Genomic DNA, 22,775 nt, shown 5'->3' with positions numbered 1-22,775 from the left:
TCTTTAACCATGTCTGAATACATTCACAAGATAAATGCCGATTTAATCTTTTCAGTAGTGCAGACTCTGATAAAGATTCGACTTTGGAATATAGAAACGTTTGAACATCTTAATCGGACGTTGAATTGTTAGTTAGATGGAGAAATTACAGAGGGTGAAAGGATTAGAAGAATTCAATGGCTTGAGTCCATGTTCAACCAAAATGGAGAAGTTCTGTTTGGGTGGATATTAAGAATGACAGAGACGTTCATAGGATGATGTATACTATGTTCAAAATTGTTTTGATGGTTGTAATTGCATAGTTATGTTGTTGTAATCGCATAGTTATGTTATTTATGTGTTGTATTTATTAGTAATGGTATTTTATTTGTTATAGTTTGGTGTGTTGTTGTTTATGGGTTGCTTTTATGTTGTATGTGTTGTTTTGTTTGTGATGGTATTTTCTCACAAAGTTATCATATGAAATAAATATTGTTTTTAATATAAAGCAAAAGATTTACAATTAAAATTATCTTGTTGTGCTTGTTCCAACACTGGGACAGTTAGTACGATTATGATCGGGCTGGTGACATGAACTACATAATCTAACCATTTTGTTCGCCATATCCATTTCGGTTCAAATATGGATGTTGTTTGGGCGGCCCTTTTTCTTTCTTTGCATTACTTCATTGTGCCAGAGAATGTCTCATTGATATGCAGGTCAGCAATCCTCTTTTTCTACCACTGAAAAGCTAATTTTGTAAACATTGGAAAGGCTTATGACTTTGTAAATGTCAGATAGTAAGCAGGATGGATCCCGTCGAACCTTTGAACATGCCGCTATGACATGGGAGCATGGCATACGAAAGGCTTGGAACTTTCCACAGTCTCACCAACCTCTATCTAGTTCCACTCTATAGTGTCCCCTCGGCATGCCTTCATTGTAATCCATGGACTCAACAACACTGTATCAACCTTTAGTACGGTCAAATATTGTGACCATATGTGTGTTAGCTTTGGCAGCTTCCTCTCTAATGAATTTCATTGAAGAATCACTGAACAACTGCCCAGATTGTAACATTGAACTCCATTTGGAACGTTTGGTCTCAAACAGCGCCCCTAGCCTGAAATAGGTTGCTTGCACTAAAGCGATTATAGGTAGGTTTTTGATGCCTTTGAAGACAAAGTTCATTGATTCCACAAGATTTATTGTCATATGGCCCTAACGTTGACCGTTGTTGTATGCCCTAGTCCACTTCTTCAATGGAATATTGTCAATCCACCATACTTCATATGCATTTGACAATCTGATGTCTTCGCGGTAGTGTTTGAAAGAAGGTTCTATTAATGCATACCCTGCGTTGACTATGAGTGATGAACATCGAGGAACAATCGATAATATTGCGACATTTGTATGTTATCACTTATTATTATTCTTATTTTTATTTCGTAACAAAATGTCTCTATTGTTTATTACTTCTTCTTACTTATTTCTTACTTATGTTTTATTAGGACCCAAAGAGATTTCGATGTTGTGTACATGAATATATACCACACGATCCTTTTATAGAATCATATATTCGAGGATGCGGTTTTAGTAATCTACTCAACATAGTCTCATACTCGGTTGACTACAAATTTATTCTTGTTTTGTTAGAGAGATGGAGACCTGAGACCCACACATTTCACCTTCCTTTCGGTGAGTGTACTGTCACACTTGAGGACGTCTACATATTGTTAGGTCTACGTATCGATGGTAAGATCGTAAATGGTAGAGTTAACCAAGATAATTCTATATACAATGAATTTTTTGGTGCCCCTTCTTTGAAGACACAACTACGGGAGAGACTTCTGGTTAAGTTAGGGGTCAAGATATTAATTTAAAATATCTTAAACAATATTATGCAAGTATAACATTAACCGAAGAATCTACCGAGTATGAAAAGATAATTAAAGCTTAGTGTTATATTATATTCTATTTGGTAATTTTTTATTTCCTGAAAGTACTGGTAATACGGTAAATAATATGTATTTGTCGTTGTTACGAAACATAAATAAGGTAAGAACATATAGTTGGGGTTCAGCTGTTTTGTCCCATCTATATAGTACGTTGTGTAAAAATTCACAAAAAAAAATACTTGCACGTTTTATTCATGCGCCTATTTGCTACAAACATGGGATCGGTCAAGAATGTCGTCACTCACCCCGGTAAAAGAGAAGCCATTCATATCCCCCTTTGCAACAAAGTAAGTTTAAAATTTTACCATCTAATTTAGTAGACTTTATATTATAACTAATTGTAAATAATATTTTTCAAATCTTTTCGATCGAGGTGGTCAGTTAAAGGGATGAACTACAACAGGTGTCTGAAACACGTTGTAGTAGTCTATCGCAATCTATTAGACCATATTGGACCAGACAATGTAATACCACTACACAACTTTACATTTGATTTTAAAAAAATTATCCAATTACATGTTATCTAATCATGTCATATTCTTGTACAATTTATCTGGAGGTCATATATGGGTCTTGATCATCAGGTTAACCATGATGATGTTGCAGTTTGGACAGCAAAAACACCAATTATCTGGTTCACTACTGTGGAGATGCACCAGAGTGGCCGTGTAAAACTGCAGTTTGACATGCAACAATAAATTCCAGAACCTCCGACGTGTTTGGGAGATTGGCATCAACAAAGAGTCGATGACCAATGGGATTATTTCGACTGGAGAGGCTTTGCAAAAGAGATGTGTCATCATTTGAGGAATCGACGACAACACATCTTAAACGAATCAATCATACATGGTGCTAGACCAACTCAACATTATATGGCATGGTTTAGGTCGGTTACAACGCCACAATTTGTGTCTAAGCCAAGGTATTTGATTGATCAATGCCAACGAGCTTCGTCATCATACGCCCAACAACAAACCTCTATCCAAGAACAATGTCAACCCACACAAACCCAATGGCCAACCTCACACCATCATCCTACCATATACACCCAACCACCAAACACCCAATCTCGCAACCAATTCATGCCACATACCCAAACTCAAAGCCAAGAATCAAACCCTAACCACCAACAACCATACACAGTCACCACAACAGTCTATATCCCAGATGATTCATAAGATTCAGCATCATGCCATCGTAGCCCCCCACTAATGAACACCCAAACATTTCATCGCCACAACACCCAACCATTGTTTGACTTTAGTACACCACAGGAACCATTGATTCGTTTCCAACACGATTCAATGTCTCAATTCGGGCAACCATACCGTCCACAATTCACCCAACCACAATGACCCAACTACGACAACATGGACACCAAACTCAATTGCGGAAGCGCCGTTGGCGACAATCCCCCGGCTATTGGGGACAAATGATGAGAAATTTATCAAATACCGTTGACCTTCCATCGGACCTTCACACCAGCCACCGTTGGATCATGTCAGCACACAAAGACCCCAAACACCTCAGGAAAATCGTTGGAGACCTTGAAGACAGGCTAACGTACCTGGATGTGGAATAGGCGGGCGTTTCAATCGGGCGGATCATTGAATTTCTTGTCAATTCTATATATTTTTACTTTATAATATAATATAATTTTTAATCTAAGCATTTAATTTAATTAATTATAATTATAAAATTTGAAATTTAAAAAAAAATGAAAGATGCATGTGCCACATGCATCGACGCATACATGTGGCATCAAGGCATGCATGCGTCAGATGCATGGGCGCCTAAGGGCAATGGCAATGCAAGCATGCGCCAGCTTCAATGACGCGTCATTTGAAAGGTAATTGGATGTGTCAGTTCAACTGACATATTAGTATGGAAAAGTGGTTATTTTAATAATTAATTTTAAAAATTGAGTATTTTAATATTTAAATTGAAAAAAGTGATTATTTTAAAAAATATATATCTAAAATCTCTATTATAATATTGTAGGACATCTTATGGCCCGGTATGCTCTTAAAGTCCAAAACAAAAATACGGACGAAATATGCCCTAAATTATATCTTAGCCCATGTTGTTAAAGACATGAGCCCTGAATAAATGCTTTTGGTCTGTTTTACAAAAATGATTGATTGACACAAATCAAAAAAAATTAATAAAATGTGCATAGAAGCAAAAGAGATACCAACCCATTCTTCTACTAGTAGTATAAAATATCCTTCATTATTTTAAATTTTTTAAATCAAGAATATCCTTCCTATTGTATTTACAACTCATTTTGTCCAAGTATATTCGTCAGCGCCACGTGGGATAAGATAAGGTATTAATATTTTCTCTGCAACCATTTTTATTATTACAAAAATAATATTATAACTTTGATCCTTTCAAAATATTGTTTGTATATATATCACGGGTGTCATTATACCTCAAGACTAATTTTCATACAATTTCAAACTTCTACTCTAAAATATTACTACTAATATAATAAAATCAATCTTGGTTTAGAAATCAAAGTAAAATAAAAATTAAAAAGTCAATGAAAATGCTTAAGAATTCAAATTTTTCAAATGATGAGTTTTTGGCTTTAAAAGGTACAAGTAGTTGTTTCTTGAAAGCATGAAGCACTAGGTTTAGAAATTTTCTCAATGGTGAAACAAAATTCCCTCCCTCTGTATGAAAAAATATGGATCAAACACACATTTTCAAGAGTTATGGATTCTTTCATATTGCTCCTCCTTCTCTTGCTTCTTGGTTACAGAGTTTCTTCGCATGGTAACCACCACACTTTCCCTTGGTTTCTTGCATTTCTATGTGAATCATGGTTCACCATCACTTGGATTACCACCATGACCACCAAATGGACTCCGGCTCGTACCAACACGTTCCTCGATCGTCTCTCTCGTAGGTATATCCATACATTTTTCAATCTTTATTCAATCTTTATTCAACTGCTACTTGATTGCGTGATTGTGTGTAAATTGATGAATTTGGATTTAGTATTTAATGCTTGATTTTGCTAACTATTTGTGTTGTTTTTTATAAAAGGATATCTGAAGTTAAGCTTCCAGCATTGGATTTGTTTGTGACAACAGCGGATCCAGTTCTTGAGCCGCCGATAATCACAGTCAATACAGTCTTGTCATTGTTGGCACTTGATTACCCTTCTAACAAGCTAGCTTGCTATGTTTCTGATGATGGTTGTTCGCGTCTTACCTTTTATGCTCTTCAAGAAGCTACCAAATTTGCAGAATTTTGGGTACCTTTTTGTAAGAAGTACAATGTACAATGTAGAGCACCTTTTCGATACTTCTGCGATGAAGCCGCAGATTACAAAGATTTGCCGGGATTCAAACATGATTGGTTGAAAATGAAGGAAGGGTATGAACAACTTAGCAGTAGAATTGAAAATGCAGCCGAAAAGTCAGTTCCATGTCAGCTTATGGGAGAATTTGATGTATTTTCACAAACAGAAGTTAAAGATCATCCAACTATAATCAAGGTACATAAACATTCATCCTATAAGGGATTTGATTAGATTTTATGTGTAACACATTAGTACATTCTGAATGTATTTCTATTGCCAGGTAATTAGAGAAAACAAAGGTCTTTCTGATACGATGCCTCGCATAGTCTACGTTTCTAGAGAGAAGAGTTCGAAACACTCGCATCATCACAAAGCTGGTGCAATGAATGTCTTGGTAAGACAAATATCAAATATATGGTTAGAAATTATACATTTCACTTGATTTTGATCTAAAAGTTCGAATGATTTGTGTCGTGTACAGACAAGAATCTCTGGATTGATGACAAATGCTCCGTTTATCCTGAACTTAGATTGTGACATGTATGTGAATAATCCAAAGATTGTACTACATGCACTCTGCATTTTGTTGGATTCAAAAGGAGAAAAAGAAGTTGCATTTGCTCAATGTCCGCAGAGATTCTATGATGCTGTAAAAGATGATGCTTATGGAAATCAGCTTGTGGCTTTGCCTATGGTGAGTCAATTTTCCTTATGAAAAAATTAACTAACAATAAATAAACAGATAATCATTTCTTGTTTTATCTATTATAGTACATAGGAGGTGGATTTGCTGGACTTCAAGGGATTATATATGCAGGAACAAATTGTTTTCATAGAAGAAAAGTTATTTATGGTCTTTCTCCTAATCAAGACATTCAAAATGCAAACAAGGATCATGGCTTCACCAAAGGTATTAAGATATATTTACTATGTTTTTTTCATTATTTCAAAATGAATATTATCATGATATAGTAATCTCTTCTGCAGGAACATTGTTATCAGAAAAAGAAACAGTGCAAATATTTGGAACCTCAAAGGGATTTGTTGCCTCAGCTACTCATATTTTGAAAGGGACTACATTTGATCTTTACAAATCTCTTGATCTTGAAGATGCAGCCAAAGTTGCTAGCTGTGATTATGAATACAATACTGCTTGGGGTAAACAGGTCAGAAATTTGAACTCACTTCTGATAATGCAACATGGTTAAACTTAAAACTCTTGACGGAGAGTTTTGTTATGCATTGTAGTCATGTCTGACTCTGAGGATTAGTCTCCGGCGCCTATTTATGTGCTAGTTAGTGTTTCTTATGTTAACTTTCGGTATATTAGGTGGGATGGCTATATGGATCAACATCAGAAGATGTACTAACCGGGCTTAAGTTTCACACAAAAGGATGGAGATCCGAGCTTTGTTCACCCGACCCGATAGCCTTTATGGGCTGTTCACCGCAAGATAACTTGGGCCAAATGGCCCAACATAAGAGATGGTCCTCAGGGTTGTTTGATATCTTTCTTAGCAAGCATTGTCCAATTTTTGGTACCCTATTTGGTAAACTCCAATTCAGAGAGTGTTTGGCATATATTTGGATTACTAACTGGGCCTTAAGATCTCTCCCTGAAATTTGTTATGCCCTTCTACCTGCCTATTGCATCATTACCAACTCCAGTTTCTTGCCTAACAAGGTTAGTAGCATGATTTAGATTATATATAGAGAATTTTTGTCTGTTTCAATCTTTCTTCAATAATGTGGAAATGATGCTCTAACAGGAACTCGGTATGTGGATCCCTGCGACTCTATTTGCGGTATACAACATATCTACTCTATCTGAGCACATAAAATCGGGATTATCATTCCGAACATGGTGGAACAATCAAAGGATGGGAAGAATAACAACCATGAACTCCTGTTTTTTGGGATTTTTAGCTATCATACTTAAGCAACTGAGAATATCGGACACCGTTTTTGAAATAACAAAGAAAGAACAACTACCTTCTAACGACGACGGTTCCAATGAAAATGTTGGTAGATTCATTTTCAATGAGTCACTTATTTTTCTACCAGGGACTACAATTTTGTTTGTTCAACTCACGGCACTTTTTATGAGTTGTTTGGGATGGAAACTAATCAAGAATGGTGAAGGATTTGGAGTAGGAGAGGTTTTTTGTAGTGCTTATGTGGTTTTATGTTACTTGCCATTTTTGAAAGGGCTTTTTGGGAAAGGAAAATATGGGATACCATTTTCCACAATATGGAAATCAATGGTGCTTGCTTTTCTATTTGTTCACATATGTAGTGGCACTGTTTCTAATTGAATGGTACTAATATTCATTGTCATTTTTAATGTGTTGTGTTTCCTATGTTTATTTGAATTTTTATGTTTTTTTCATTGTAATAGTGAATTCTTCAATCTTGAAAGGTATCAAGTTCTAATCATAATTTTCTAAGTATTCTTTGGACAGATACAAAACAAGTCCTCTTTTATAGAGAAAAATATACATAATCTGTCACTGATAAAATCATAAACAAATATTCATGTTCATTGAAAACCAAACTCTAACTCATCATTTGGCCTTTGTTAAGAGAGTTATGGAACTACCATCCCCTTTAATTGAATCATACCTACGAAGCAAGTGTGCCACAATTAAGGCAGAAGTGAAGGTCACAATGTCCTTACCTGCACACTGTTTATTGGCCACGCTTGGCGAACCGGATTGCGGTCCATTAGACCAATACAAATAGTTCAACAACTCGGCTCCTTTCTCTTTAGTGAACCGATCCGGTTTAAAACTCTCCGGTTCGTCAAACACGGCCGGGTCTCTCATTACAAGCTTCTGATAACCACATAATAACTCGCCTTTTTTCACATTGAATAGTGAGTCATTTGAACTGAGCTGAAAATCCTTTCTGGCTCGACCGAACTGAAGCGGAACCGGAGGGTTCATCCGAAGGGTTTCGTAAACTACTGAATTAATTAGCTCCAAGTTTTTCAACGAGTCAAACCCGAGAGTTGAACCGCATTTCTCTCTTGCTTCGTTTCTCAACTTCTCTTGCAAACCGGTCGAGTCATTCGCTATGGTGTTTATCAAATTTGGAAGGAAAATTGAAAATCCACCATATGAGTTGAAACCCAAAATGAAAAGTAAGTTGTGGATTGCTTCATCTTCATTCAATCCAAACTCTTTTCCACATTTCACCACTTCCTTACCTGTACCAATTTTGTTTATCGCCAATATCAAATGACACTACAGTGTCAAACTTAAGGATGATATATCAGATCATTCTTTATTACATATCTATATAGTAAAATTTAGCGGTTAATTGAAAACTATTATTCCTGATTGATTTAAAACTACTATCATAAATGATGTATGGAGTTAAGGATAGAAAAAACATTACCATGTTGTTTAACAAAGTTGTAGAGGCTGTTGTAATCTCCTTTAACAAGAGAGAAAGGATAAGAAAAGGAATGAAGAAAGAGTTCTTCAAGGGGTTGCACTTTGCCAATACTGATCGTAGGTAAAAGCTGAAGTGCAAGCCATTTGTTGAGCATGGAGTAGCCGGATTCTGCGATTTTCGGATCGAGGGAAGTGTCGGCTTTAGCAAGGACTTTGAAGAGGAACTTGAACAAAAATTGTTGTAGCGGGAACATGTAACTTGCGGATGAAGATGTGGACAACGTTGCTTCAATTTGGTCCAAAAATATGTCTAGATTTGAAACCAGTTCGGGTACCCATATGCTTGAGCTTTCTTTCAATACTTGCATGGAGAACTTCTTTGACTGCATCAAGTACATATAGTATATCAAATTGTCTATTTTTTTGTTGAATTTTTTTTATCAAACTAAATACAATTGTAACTATAAAATGACCGTGCCCATTAGTTTTACTATATCAAATTTAACTTGAAAACCATGAAAAAAGTTGAAAACCTCCACCAAGGTACTAAAAAACAGACATGAATAGACGTCTCACCTTCCTCCTAGTACCAACAAAAGCAAAAAGTAAACATCAATACTTTATACATGTAACTTGTAAGCATTCTTTAATAATTTGTCTCCATGTGACTCCGTACAGATTAATAATTCACAATCCTTTAAAAAAGAGGGGAATCAATATTGCAACGAATGGTTGCTGGTTTTTTTCAACCTGTATTTGTATTTGGTTTATTAATTTGGTTCGGAGATTGATGAGAAGATATGTGTTTGTTTATGAGGTATTCATATATGTTTATTTAGTGCTACACGATTTCAAACCATAATCATTTTTAATAGTTTGATTATATAACTTTATTATTTATTCTTTCTCTCACAATCTTCATTATCGTCTTCTATTAAAATTTCATCTTCATATTTATTTTTGAAGTAAGTTTTGAATTCTTAATTTCTTAAAGTATTAACGTTATTTTCATGCATGCATGCTGGTGAAGCATTAATAATTAAATATTAAATAATTTATTAAATACTGAATTATTATATACTTTTGTTGCAATATTATTAAATGGAATTATTGGCCTAATAAAAAGATAGTTAGTTATAATTGGAAAGCTCATGAGTTCAAATTCTCATGGACCAATTTTTGAATTTTTGTCTTTTTAAAATTTAAACTTCAAACTAAATCACGTTTATACGAAATTATTGAAAATTACAATAAATGAAAAAAAAAAGTCGGTCTCGTCAAGTCTAAAAGAAAATCAATTGTTAGGTTTAAAAGATGAACATGCATGTGATAGGTGGAAATTTTTAGGCTTCAATTATATATATATTTTAAATTTTTTTATTTACAAGTATTAATAAAGGATGCATAATATTGCAAATGGATAGATAACACTAACATCACGAATATTTTTTACCATGGTTGGATGAAAAATAATTACAATGTAAATACTTTACCACTTAAAATGTCAAATTAAACTAAAAAATGCACAAATAAAAAAAACATATTTTTTTGTTGTTTTGAATAAAAATAAAATAATTATTGAATTATTTTAATATTATAATTCTTAAACCAAATAATATGATCACCTCCAATCACCGTTTATTCGTATGATCTAACCACCACTATTTGGATTGCCGCCAACCAACCACTCAATTTACTTTTAACGAACATTCTACCATCACCAATCACCACATTTATTACAACCATTGTTGATCATCATTACATCCACCTTCGATGATCAATATGAACAATAATCAATACCATCGACTATCACTTTAACCACCATCAGAAACTAATGTTTATCATCACCGCTAACCACCACTCCAACAACGGCTAGACACTAGTACATCCACCTCTAATCACTTATATGACATTTAGTAACCACCGTAATATACCACTTTAATAGGTGTAAACCACTATTTAACCACCACTCTAACTTGAATATGCCAAAGACCACCACTATTATTAGAATTCCTATAAAACAAATGCATTACATATTTGTAATATTTTAATTATTTTACACATTAATGATGTGAATTGTGTTGTGAAAACTCTAACAATTCTAATGGATTTGTGGATAGCTTCAAACACAATTTATTTATTTTGATATATATGACATAGATCAATGTTAACCAAAATAAATGCTCTCCAGCAACAAAATAATCAGCTAAACTGTATAAGTAACCCACAACAAGTAAGAGTAAGATAAAAGACAAGAATACAAAGAAACTTGTTTATTCAATTCCATCAGACTAGTCTATTGTGTAGCATAGAACATCTTTGTGATTCTCTTTATTATAAGAATGGTTACAAGAGATTACAAAAGAGTCAGAAGGAAAATAGTCACTCAATTTCTCAAAAACAAAATATATTTTATACCCAAGTACTTATCGACCTCTCTAACTTGTTAGAAGTAATTCATATTCAGAAGCAGTATTCTGACTCAGAAACAGTATTCTGACTCAGAAGCAGAAGTTTCTGAGGTTGCTGTTCCAGAAGCGTATTTTAGCTTCTGGGTTTCTATATTAAGCTTTACCCATCTAGTGTTGGTTAGCATTTTGCCTACGTGTCATTTTTGTTTGTGTATATAAACCAAATGTATAACAGAATTTCATAATACAATCAATAGAGTTTCTCTGAAAAGTTAGTTAGATATAATTTCTCTCTCTTCTCTCTCTCCATCTTCATCTTCTTCATCTTCAACCTTGTGCACCAACATAACTCTCTTTCTATATGAATCACACAAGCTAAAGGTATTTAAAAGTGTCTCTCAAACTTCTTAGATACCTCTAAAGGTATCTCAATTTCAAAGAACTCCAAATAATTTTTACTCTTTTACTCTTGCATCTCTAAGTTTCCCAACTAATTATCACAAATCTTCCTTATGTCTTTTAGACTACAACCTAAAGGTTATTTTAGAAAGAATAACAGAGACACATATTTATAACTTTTGATATCCAACATATTTATAATGACCCGAAACATGATCTAACAATGAACGGATTCACTAACAAAAAGGCCCAAGCCAAATACTCGTTAACCTCTAGAATGAGATCGATGCCCGAGGAGCGCCCGTTTCCTGGACCCGATCTGCCCTTTGTCACCTGCCTACAGAGCTCTGCCACCTGTCAGACTTCTTCTGGTAGTCGGCATGTCCACCGAATCACGGTTTTCGTCAATCTTTTTGCTGCTTTTTAACTTTTGCAACTTGGGTATCTGACAGTCTCAAATACAATTTTCTTCTTTTCATCACTTATGGTTTTAAGGCATACTTCTATAACTTTCCACCTTGAATTTAAGGTATTGTGATGTGAATTTACTCATCAACCATTTTGTTGCTCTCTACCATGTTGAAATCATTATTCAACAACCTTGATCATATTCAAGTCAAGCTCGAACATCGATTTTGCCATTTGCATCCACTTGTTTTTAACCACCTTTTTCCTACTATGTTAATCTAACAACCGCACAAGTATGGTTCTTCAGTCATATTTGAATTCATCTACTTTCGAATGTCTCTATGAAGGTCCTTATTTCTAGTTTTGCAATTGTTAATCCACGTTCAAAACATATCTATCAAGGTTAGCATAATCAGAACTTTGAGATGGTACAATCTCCTTATTTACCTTATCATGAGTCAAATGATAATTGAGGTATGTGTATCCAGTCCATCATTACTACTAGTATAAATAATAGAAACCTCCACCTCATATTGAGTCTTCCCTAACATAGTTTTTGAATTCTTCATCTCTAAGTCTTTGTTCTTCCTCATCTTTCAAGATTCCTTGAAAGTAATACATATGTAAATGATAACCAATGATTCTCCATTCCCCCAACTCATAATCATTCACATCTCTTTGTTTGTTGGCCTATGTGACGTTGTCGTCAGCGTTATGCTTGTCGGACCGCCACCACTACGGTGATGACGTCCTTCATTGATTTTTCTACTACTTTTTTGTTTTCTACAACTTTGGTTTTTAACACTCTGAAAATATAACTTCATTTTCTTTTTCATGTTCTAAGACATACTTCTACAAATCGTTTGAATTAAAATAGATTTATTATTAATATTTATTTATGTTTTTAACTAATTTGCTTTTTGAAAATTATATTATTCAAATAGAAACTAATTTTATTTTTTAATTTTTTTAAACTCAAAACAGAATCTTATTTTGGTTTTTGAAATTTTCAAATTAAAATCAGAAAATCATTCAAATAAGAGTTTAAACATATTTCTTATGTCATTTTGTAAATAAAAATAAACTTAACGACTAATTTTAGAAAACAATACAGATTCAATCTAGTAGTTTATTCGTTCAAAGTAATCAACCTATTTAAAAATTATCAACTATGAATTACTTTTAATAGCCTAGTTATTATTGACTTGAATTTAAATTTCAAGTTCATATTTGTGTTCAAGAAAGTAAATTTAAAATATTTTTTATTTTATTTAAATATTTTTTATTTAATTTTAATTATCTTCGGACAGAACTCAAATTTATCAAAATCCTTTTCTTTGTTAACCTTAAAAAAAAACATTAAGCTCAATTTTGCGATTTTTTTCTTAAACTCATCACAGTAAATAATCATACTCATTGTTTAAACCATCCAAGATAATCATACTCATCGAGTTTTACGTATCAAATTTAATTTGAAAATCTCCAAAGGAAAAAACAAACTAGAAAAGACTTTTCACTTTCCTAATACCTACAAAAACAAAAACAAAATATTAATTTATTCGCAGGGTCTTATCTTTTTTGTTTTTCTAGCGATTTATCTAATACCCTCCCGACTCGTACTGCGTAGTGATAATCTCTCTGCTATTATGAATAAAATATTATTTTTAAAATTAATTAAATAATTAATATATTTATATCATATATAGATTATACATATTCATTATCTGATAAATTTTAAAAAATATTTTTATAATATTAATAAAATAAAGTTTAATTAATTTATTTGACAGTTATATAAAATAATATTCTGATTTTATTTATAAGAAAGAAAAAAAAAATTCACTGAATCTATATTTTATCTACACACGTTAATGGAATTATATCATTAGTTATCAAATCAAAATATTTAGTATAAAAGAAATTTCAAATATTTAAAAAGATGGATTTCCGTCACATTTGTTAATATTAAAATCATAAGAATATTTGTCATCTTGCTAATATTACTACAATCATTGAAACCATCCGAATATTCGTCATCACCATTTTAAATTACAAATAAAAAAAACTATAAATTTAAAAAATAAAATCATCATCTTCATCTTTATATTCAAAAAATGTATACATTAATCATTTCCATTCATTCTGAAAAACAAACACACTCGGATGTGTTACTTAGATTTTTGAGAAAAATAAAGACAGAATTTTAGTCAAATAAAATTGATATTTTTTTAAAAAATAATTTTGTATAGATTGATATTTGATATTTTTATTAAAAATAGAAAAAGTATGTAATATTTTTTGAAAAAATATTGATAAAACTGTATTTTTATTATACTTTTAATATTTAAAATACTATAATAATATAAAAAATATTTGGAAAATTAATGTAAATTCTTCAAAATGATTCAAAATTCTCTTTCAATACATATTTTAAGTTCCTCAAAATAAATAAATAAATTGTATTATGAATAAAAACAAATTTTCTAAAAAAATTTCAACCTAAATTTCTCCATTTTTTCCCTGTCTATCCTTGTTTTCTCCTTCATTCTTTCAAACAAAATTTTAGAGTCTTATTTAATTCAAAATAAATGGAAGAGACAAAACAAGTGATAATATTAGTATTATGTTTTTTGTTCAATTTTTATAAAGAATGGAGTAGGTAGACGAAGGAGAACAAAACTACTCCTAAGCCACTTTTTACTTTTTCTAATTTAAGTAATTTTGATGCAGAGAAGATATTTCATATTAATTCTACCAAGGTGATTTCACCGTAAATTTGCAGGAACCTTATTCTGGAGCTTCTTTGATGTGGTTCCAAACATCATTAATTTATGTTGTTGTTATTTTTTAAAATCAAAGTATTACTTTATGTATGTATTTTTAAAATCAAAGAAACTTCATAATCAGAACTCAGAAGAAATAAGAAACTGTATGTTATAGCGTGTACCTTAGAATGTTGAGGATCAGAAACATCTCTGTAAACACCAACCCTAATATTCCCAGTGAATTCAACGCTAGGGACAAAATCTCCAACCAGAACATCTTTTTTGTCAACTAACTCCATGTCCAAGAGGTGAGAGAAAGCCTTGCAATCGAGGAGTGCAATAACGTTGGGATTTACGCTGGTGAAAAACGGAAACGTTGGAGGAATATTTGTACGGAACACGGTGCTTTTGTACTTTTCCATTCGTGTTCTGAAGAAGCTTTCTGGCTTCTGGAACCAGAAATAGTCTAATCTATCTGAGAGAGGACCTAGTATTGGCCATCCGTGACTTCCCGGAATCTGTCGGATCGGTGGTTGTGTTGGCTTTGCCGTGAAAGAAGTTGCGAGCGACGGTGGTGTTATCGGTGGTAGTGACATGATAGAGAAGATGAGAAAGGGATTCGGTGGATGAGTTTTGTTCTGGTTGGTATGGTTTTTCCTTTTGCTTATTTAATTATGAGATGTGTAGGGTGGTCCCACAGTTTCACTTGCAACTCTATGTTAGTCCTATGTTGGACAAGCACCTAAGCTTAATGTCTATATCATCATCATGACACGAGGATAGAGAAAATATTAATAACACAAAATTAGAATTCTATATTTATATTTATACTGTGTTCAGATATAATCTTAGTTTTAATAATGTTTAATTGGATTTACTCGAATTTTTTATTCAAATAAATTTAATTTTTAAATTTTTTTTCAAAATAACTCATTTTTCATATTATTTTTTAAAATATCTCACTTTGAAGAGAAGACGTCAGATAAATTGGTGGTTGCTCTTAAACTTAGAGGATACGCCAATTGGATTGACGGTGCATTTAGTGTTGTCAATCCAATTGGCGCATGTGTTCGTAATTTTTTTGAAAAACATTGTACATTTTGGATAAAGTCGAAATCGGACCAATTCATATTAATACTAATACGCGTTTACACAAAAAAGACTAATGTCAATGACCGAGATCACCTAACCGACCTCTAGTCCCACATCCCCTAGCTACCCGAACTCGTGGCCCTAACCCACGTTGATGATTCACCCCAAGTGTTTGAGTATATGAGGGGTCAGGAACATCACCACCAACTGCAGGAGATTGCTTGAGATAGTCAGACAAATCAGCGAGTCTTGTGTATGCATTGAAGGGCTACCGTCATAACTGAGTTCATGACCTATCTTAGAGTGGTTGGGTCGTATTTGAGTTGTTGAAGGGCGACCATGACAGTTGAAGGGAGACATTGGTGTGAATGATGCATCGAGGAAAGGTTGAAATGATTGGTGTGGTGTTTGGTAGACATGTGGTTGTTGAAGGTTTTAGTTTTGTGATGTTTGGGTTTCTTGGATATAGTGGGAGGAGGGACATTTTGTGTTAAATGATCACTGAGTGTTTTGGCTAAGGCGGCTATGATAGGGTGATGTGTTGGGTGCATAGCGATGTTGGGTGTCTTGATGATGATCTACTTGTTGGTGGTGGTACGGGGTATGCTCTTGGTATTGTGGTTGGGCGTTTGACATGTTAGGGTTGTAGGTTTGTATGTTCGTGGATTGGAAATTTTGATGGATAGGGGGTTGTGAGTAACCAGTCTGACAATGTTGTTGGGGGTTAGATGTTGAACCTTCTGGTGTGTAAGTTGCCTGGCGTGGGTCGTATAGGTACATATCTTCGGCAATAAACTCAAATCCAGTCAATCTGTACCAAGCCATATAATTACGAGTTGGTTTTTCTTCGGTTGGCATCACAGCGTCAGTTAAGACATGGTCTTGTCGGTGCTTCCATTTTCGACACTCAGATCTAGCGAAACTTTTCCATGGGTTAAAGTTCCACTAGTCGTTAACTTTGCATAGATGTCATTCTCCGAGGTTTGCCGGGGGATATGGGATGTGTTGAAGCATACCGAACTGCAATTTAACACAATCACTATTATGCATCTCCACAGTGGTGAATCTTATGATCATGCAGTCTAAACGGTTGGGTCTTATTCGTTGATTTCATGGTCATGATCCAAATTTAGATATGGACGTCAAATGAACTGAAATGTGAACATATATTAGATTATAAATTTATTAGAAGAAATTAACAATTTTTTACGAAATAATTAGGTTAATGGCAATACATTCGTCGGTCGAAGGTGATCCAAGAGATTACGATACTGGATAATACAGTGTCTAGGACATCTGTTATAACTCATACCACGTGCCAACCATTTGCACCATAAAAGTAAAAATATTACTTAGAGATAATAATCGGTAAAGTAAGTAAATATAGTCTATTTTTAAGAACTTACTTTTGTGCTACATGAATGTGAATGGGTTGTTGTTGACGGGCGCTAGGGACGGTAGTCTGGACTAACCTCATGTTTGGAGTAAAACAGCACATCCAAAAAATGTAGATGTGTCTTTGTGTGCATTTTTACACAAAGAGCTATAAAGATAAGCCAAACAAGCGGATCCTCAACTGTAACTTCATATTCTATCTACATGTCTTAGTAAAGGTAAATACATAACATGCATACTAGAACCACTACCTTCGGGAAATAAAAATAAACCAATTAAAAGCATAATGTAACACCTAGTTTTTATTATTCGAGCCTCTTCGGTAGAATTCTCATCTAACTGTAAGTTGTTATAATATGCCTTAAGGAGTGAAAGGAGTATACTTGACCTCTCGAGTTATCATCTAACAAATCAGCATCCAAGAGGTCCATGCAAATTGAATTTGTATGGTTTTACCATTTACCGCCTTACCTTCGATAGGCAGTCCCAATAACATGTAGATGTCTTCTAACGTCACGGTACATTCACCGGTTGAAAACCAGAATGTGTGTGTCTCGGGATGCCATCTTTCACATAATGCAAGAATAAATTTAGTATCAACCGACCAAGATATTATTTTGCTTACATGTCCAAAGCTGACGAGTTCGACATAATGTTGAATCATCGCATCCATGTGTATAAATTCGTGGACACGAGTTCGAAACCTAGAAACATCCTAAAAAAGAAACAACAAAATACGTTACTTTATAAAAAATAAACAACAAAATAAGTTACTTTATAAAAAATTGTGTTAGAAAAATAATACAAGAATTAAACGCTTACATAAGTTGTTATGTTTGCAACTGTGCCTCTATGAGATTCACCCATGGTGAGGAGAGACATCTTGTCGTGGTAAATATATGAAACAATGGTTGTTGCAGATGAAAGAGTGGTTGTTGCAGAGGAAGAAGTGATTGTTGATGATGAAAAAAAAATGAATCTTGCATGGCTATTTATAATGAGAGACATACAAAGATATGCAAAAGTTTGAATGCGTGGATAAGTGGGATTGCATGCATGTGCCAATTGGTTTGGCTTATACATGCAAACTTCTCATGCTAGCGCCATATGGACTGGCTCCTCCTAGACTTGCATGTACGCATGGTCTTCACATAGGCTGCATGGTTATCTGCATGCCGAGTTTCAAGGTCTACAAGGCGTCACATGGACTGGCACCCATGTACAAATATTACATGCAGGCACCAATAGGAATGGCGATATGGCTTGCATGCATGCCATGTCACCTGACTATTTAAGTGTCTTACCATTTCATCCTACAATCAACACAAATTTATGTGCACCAAAAATTTTACTTTTCATATGCACAAAAAATATTACAATGTTATATGCACCCAAATATAATATCGATATCCACTGCAACGATGAGGTATATGAGTGTGATGTATACGGGTTTTGTTTTTGAAACACCGATACTATCCGACTTACGATCAAGAGAAATTCAATTTCTTGCATTTGAAAAAACGAATTGAATCCTGCATAGGATCTGGTCTTGTGTCACAAATCACGTATCAGAATCTAATTTAATCGAGAACATTCAATGTAAATTTTTCTCGCTAAAGGTACGGGACGATGAAGATGTTGAATATATGTTTGTTAGTCATGAACATTCTGGTTGCAACTCTATTGAGTTATATATTACTCTTCAACCAAGTATACCATCTCAGCAATCTCAGATAACTAATCAAGTTGAACCTGATGAATTTGATTCAGAAAACTCAGATGAAGTCGACCTAGAAGCAGAAGCAGAAGTCAATGTCATTGATGAAGAATAAGAAGAGACTGAGACACAGGTCGATCATATGTTGAACAACAACACTGAAGATGATGATCATCCAACGTCATTACGTCCAAGTCATGTATATAATCTGTCTCAACATATGACAAATATGGATCTGCATGACGATGAAACATCCAATAGTGTTTTTTTATAACCCGTATCCACGATCAGAGGGTGAGTTAAAAGTGGGGGACATGTTCCACACTAAAGAATAATGTGTGTGAGCAAATAAAAAAATCACATGAATAACTTTGCTGATTTCACTATGCAGCGCACTGATTCGAGAAGGTATGTCATTGAATGTCGTAACATCCTTTGCAAGTTTTGGTTGGTTGCATCTCACAAGAAGAGAAGCGACTCTTGGGAGATAGCTTTTATAGATCTACCTCACAGTTGTATTTCCACTAATGTTGTACAAGATCAGCGTAAATTAAGCGCTGCATTGATATGTTAAGACATTATGCCACTTGTTAACAAAGACCCATCAGAGAAAGTGAGTATAATAATATCTCATATCGTCACAAGATATAATTATACTTCGTCTTACAAGAAAACATGGATTGCAAGGACAAAGACTGTTGAACGGGTATTCGGCAACTGGAAGGATTCATACAAAGAATTTCCATGGTTTTTATGGGCACTTAAAACATACGCACCAGGAACTGTTGCAATTATGGAGACTTTGCCAGCATTTATGCCAGATGGAACTTGTGTTGTTATAAATAGAATCTTTCACCGTCTCTTTTGGGCGTTTCAACCATGCATCAAAGGTTTTGCATTCTGCAAACCTATTATTCAAATTCATGGAACATTGTTATACGGCAAATACAAGGGTACTTTGCTTATGGTTGTTGCATAAGACGACAACAATAATGTCTTTCCCATTGCCTTTACTCTGGTTGAAGGTGAAGCCGCTGGTGGTTAGGCTTTTTTCCTTCAACATCTCAGAACACATGTCGCTCCACAAGCAAATTTAAGATAGACATGTTGCCACTGAGAGTGCTTACAACAACTATGATAACGGATGGTGTAACACCCTTCTACCCAAACGACATATTTAAATAGATTATCAGAGTACAACATGTAGAAGAGTTTACATTTCTTACAACATAACAATTATCGCATCACAACATAAAACATATTATTTATTTTATTAAAACTTCGCAGCGGACAACAACATTAATATTATCATTCATCATATAACAATTCATAATAATGGTTCAACATTATCTCAACAAAACATCTCAACATGTTAGTCATCATAAACAACGTAAATAATAATCAATTATCTATCGAATCCCATAACCCCGGTGTCACATGACCAGAGCATTTGACTCGACTCTGTAGAATAACTCTACACTTATTCTTCAAACCTCAACAATAGCTACTCCTCTTTATCTGCACATTGCTCATCATAGATGAACATAAACACATGCAGAAGGGGTGAAAATTACATTATTAAATAATAATATAACGACAGAAATATAAACATAAATATATTTCACATATGCCAACACAGCTCATCATAATCATCATAATCAACATATTCATGAACATCAACAAAACAACATATCAAATGCAATGCACACACCCATGCATGACTCAACACGACTCGGTATACCCATTTTGTGACCAACTACAGGATCACCACTCCCAGATTCATCACCATAGAATCCGAGTTCCCCGCAAGGAACCAAGCCTCTCAACAAGCCCGGAGTCAACAACATCATTGGAACTCAGTCCGTTCATCACTAGGCATCGGCCTTTCATGAATGCATGCACACCAAGCATGCATCATAATCAACATAGCAACAACAGCATCATATATTCATGTTATCATCATCATTAACACATTCTATCACAAAAGCATATCACATCATGCCACATAATCAAACACAGTATTATCACACTCTACTAATATCTATACCACTCAAAGCAACGGGAAATGATCCCTCGTATACCATGCATCAGCTAAGTTACCTCGCTCAGCCTAACCAACCAAAAACTGCACAACAACAGCCCAGGAAAGACCACAAGTCTGCCCATACGCGTATTGCCTATGCCCATACGCGTATTGCCCACGCCTGACCAAATCCATACGCGTATTGCCATGTCCATACGCGTATGCTACGCGTATCACATTCCCATACGCGTACCAACAGAGACCAAAACACGTTCAAAACATCATCTTCCTCATCCATACGCGTATTGCCTAGTGCCATACGCGTACCAGCAATCTCATACGCGTATCGCCTAGTGCCATACGCGTATGACCAGAAACCAGATTTACAGATCTGCAATGGCTTTTTCTGCTACGAGATCTATCCAAATTCATCCTTCCACAGTCCAAATTTCACACAAAATCACTCATATCATCTAATACAAATAGTCCCCTATTCGATTTCACAAATCCTAACATCATTGCATATAATTTCTACGAATTCATTCGATTAAAATCCCAATTTCGTTCATCCAATATTTCACCATTTTCAGCATATTATTGTTTAATAAGGTTCAGACCCCTTACCTCTTTGGATTGAAGGAAGCTCTGAGCAATCTTTAGCCTTTTCCTCTTCCTTCTCTTTCTCTTCAGCGTTTCTCCCCCTTTCTCTGACTCTGAGGCAAAACACGTGAAAAAACCTGAGTCCTCACTTTGGCCTCTTTTATCCAATTTCCACTTTTACCCTTCCACTCTTCATATTCCATTTATTTTATTATTTAATTATTATTAAAATAAATAACATCTATAATAATAATAAAAATAATCCAATAATTCAACTTTATTTAATTAAATTAATAAAATAATATTGACTCAATTAAATAATTCTCTTATTTTAATCGGGGTGTTACAACTCTCCCCCACTAAAAGAGTTTTCGTCCTTGAAAACATACCTCAAGCAAATAGAGCCGGATACGACTCCTTCATCTGATCTTCACGCTCCCAAGTCAAGCTCTCACCAGCTGGACCTCCCCAAACAACTTTCACTAGAGCAATCTTCTTACCTCTCAGGGTCTTCTCTTCTCGGTCATCTATCCGAATTGGCAACACCTCAACGGTCAAATTATCCCTCACCTGGATATCATCCAACTGAACAACATGCGAAGGATCCGCAATATATTTTCTCAACTGAGATACATGAAACACATCATGCAGATTAGAAAGCGACGGCGGTAAAGCTATCCGATACGCCACTTCCCCAACCCTTTTCAAAATCTGATACGGACCCACAAACCTCGGAGTAAGCTTTTTAGACTTTAAAGCTCTACCCACACCTGTCGTCGGAGTAACTCTCAAGAACACATGATCTCCCTCTTGGAACTCAAGTGCCTTTCTCCTGTTATCATGATAACTCTTCTGACGACTCTGAGAAATCTTCATTTTCTCCTGAATCATCTTAACCCTTTCAGTCGTCTGCTGCACAATCTCAGGTCCGAGTACAACACTCTCACCTGATTCATACCAACACAATGGAGTTCTACACCTCCTACCATACAATGCTTCATATGGAGCCATACCGATACTAGCATGAAAACTATTATTATAAGTAAACTCCACCAACGGCAAATAACTATCCCAAGAACCACTCTGCTCCAACACACAAGCTCTCAACAAATCCTCCAAGGATTGGATAGTTCTTTCAGTCTGACCATCAGTCTGAGGATGATAAGCTGAACTCAACCTCAACTTAGTCCCCAACGCTTTCTGCAAACTTTCCCAAAATCTAGAAGTAAATCTGGGATCTCTATCAGACACAATACTGGATGGAATACCATGCAGCCTCACTATCTCCTCAATATACAACTCTGCCAACTTCTCTA

General features: G+C 34.6%; 2 protein-coding genes across 2 annotated transcripts; one reads left to right on the top strand and one right to left on the bottom strand.

The window, feature by feature from the left end:
• Nucleotides 1-4,454: 4,454 nt before the first annotated feature.
• Nucleotides 4,455-7,588, top strand: LOC127086713 (cellulose synthase-like protein H1). Its single transcript, XM_051027506.1, has 8 exons — nt 4,455-4,852; nt 4,993-5,446; nt 5,532-5,645; nt 5,733-5,945; nt 6,023-6,161; nt 6,239-6,417; nt 6,582-6,935; nt 7,021-7,588. Exons 1-8 carry the CDS (start codon nt 4,593-4,595, stop codon nt 7,564-7,566), a joined length of 2,259 nt encoding a protein of 752 aa, XP_050883463.1. The 5' UTR covers nt 4,455-4,592; the 3' UTR covers nt 7,567-7,588.
• Nucleotides 7,589-7,712: 124 nt separating this feature from the next.
• LOC127086714 (linolenate hydroperoxide lyase, chloroplastic) lies at nt 7,713-15,359 on the bottom strand. The gene is made up of 3 exons (XM_051027507.1): nt 14,815-15,359; nt 8,651-9,032; nt 7,713-8,459 (listed from the first exon to the last, which is right to left on the bottom strand). Exons 1-3 carry the CDS (start codon nt 15,226-15,228, stop codon nt 7,816-7,818), a joined length of 1,440 nt encoding a protein of 479 aa, XP_050883464.1. The 5' UTR covers nt 15,229-15,359; the 3' UTR covers nt 7,713-7,815.
• Nucleotides 15,360-22,775: the final 7,416 nt, after the last annotated feature.

Source organism: Lathyrus oleraceus, chromosome 5, assembly GCF_024323335.1.
Source record: "Lathyrus oleraceus cultivar Zhongwan6 chromosome 5, CAAS_Psat_ZW6_1.0, whole genome shotgun sequence".
NCBI classification, from domain to species: Eukaryota; Viridiplantae; Streptophyta; class Magnoliopsida; order Fabales; family Fabaceae; genus Lathyrus; species Lathyrus oleraceus.
This window is presented reverse-complemented; position numbering and strand designations above follow the sequence as displayed.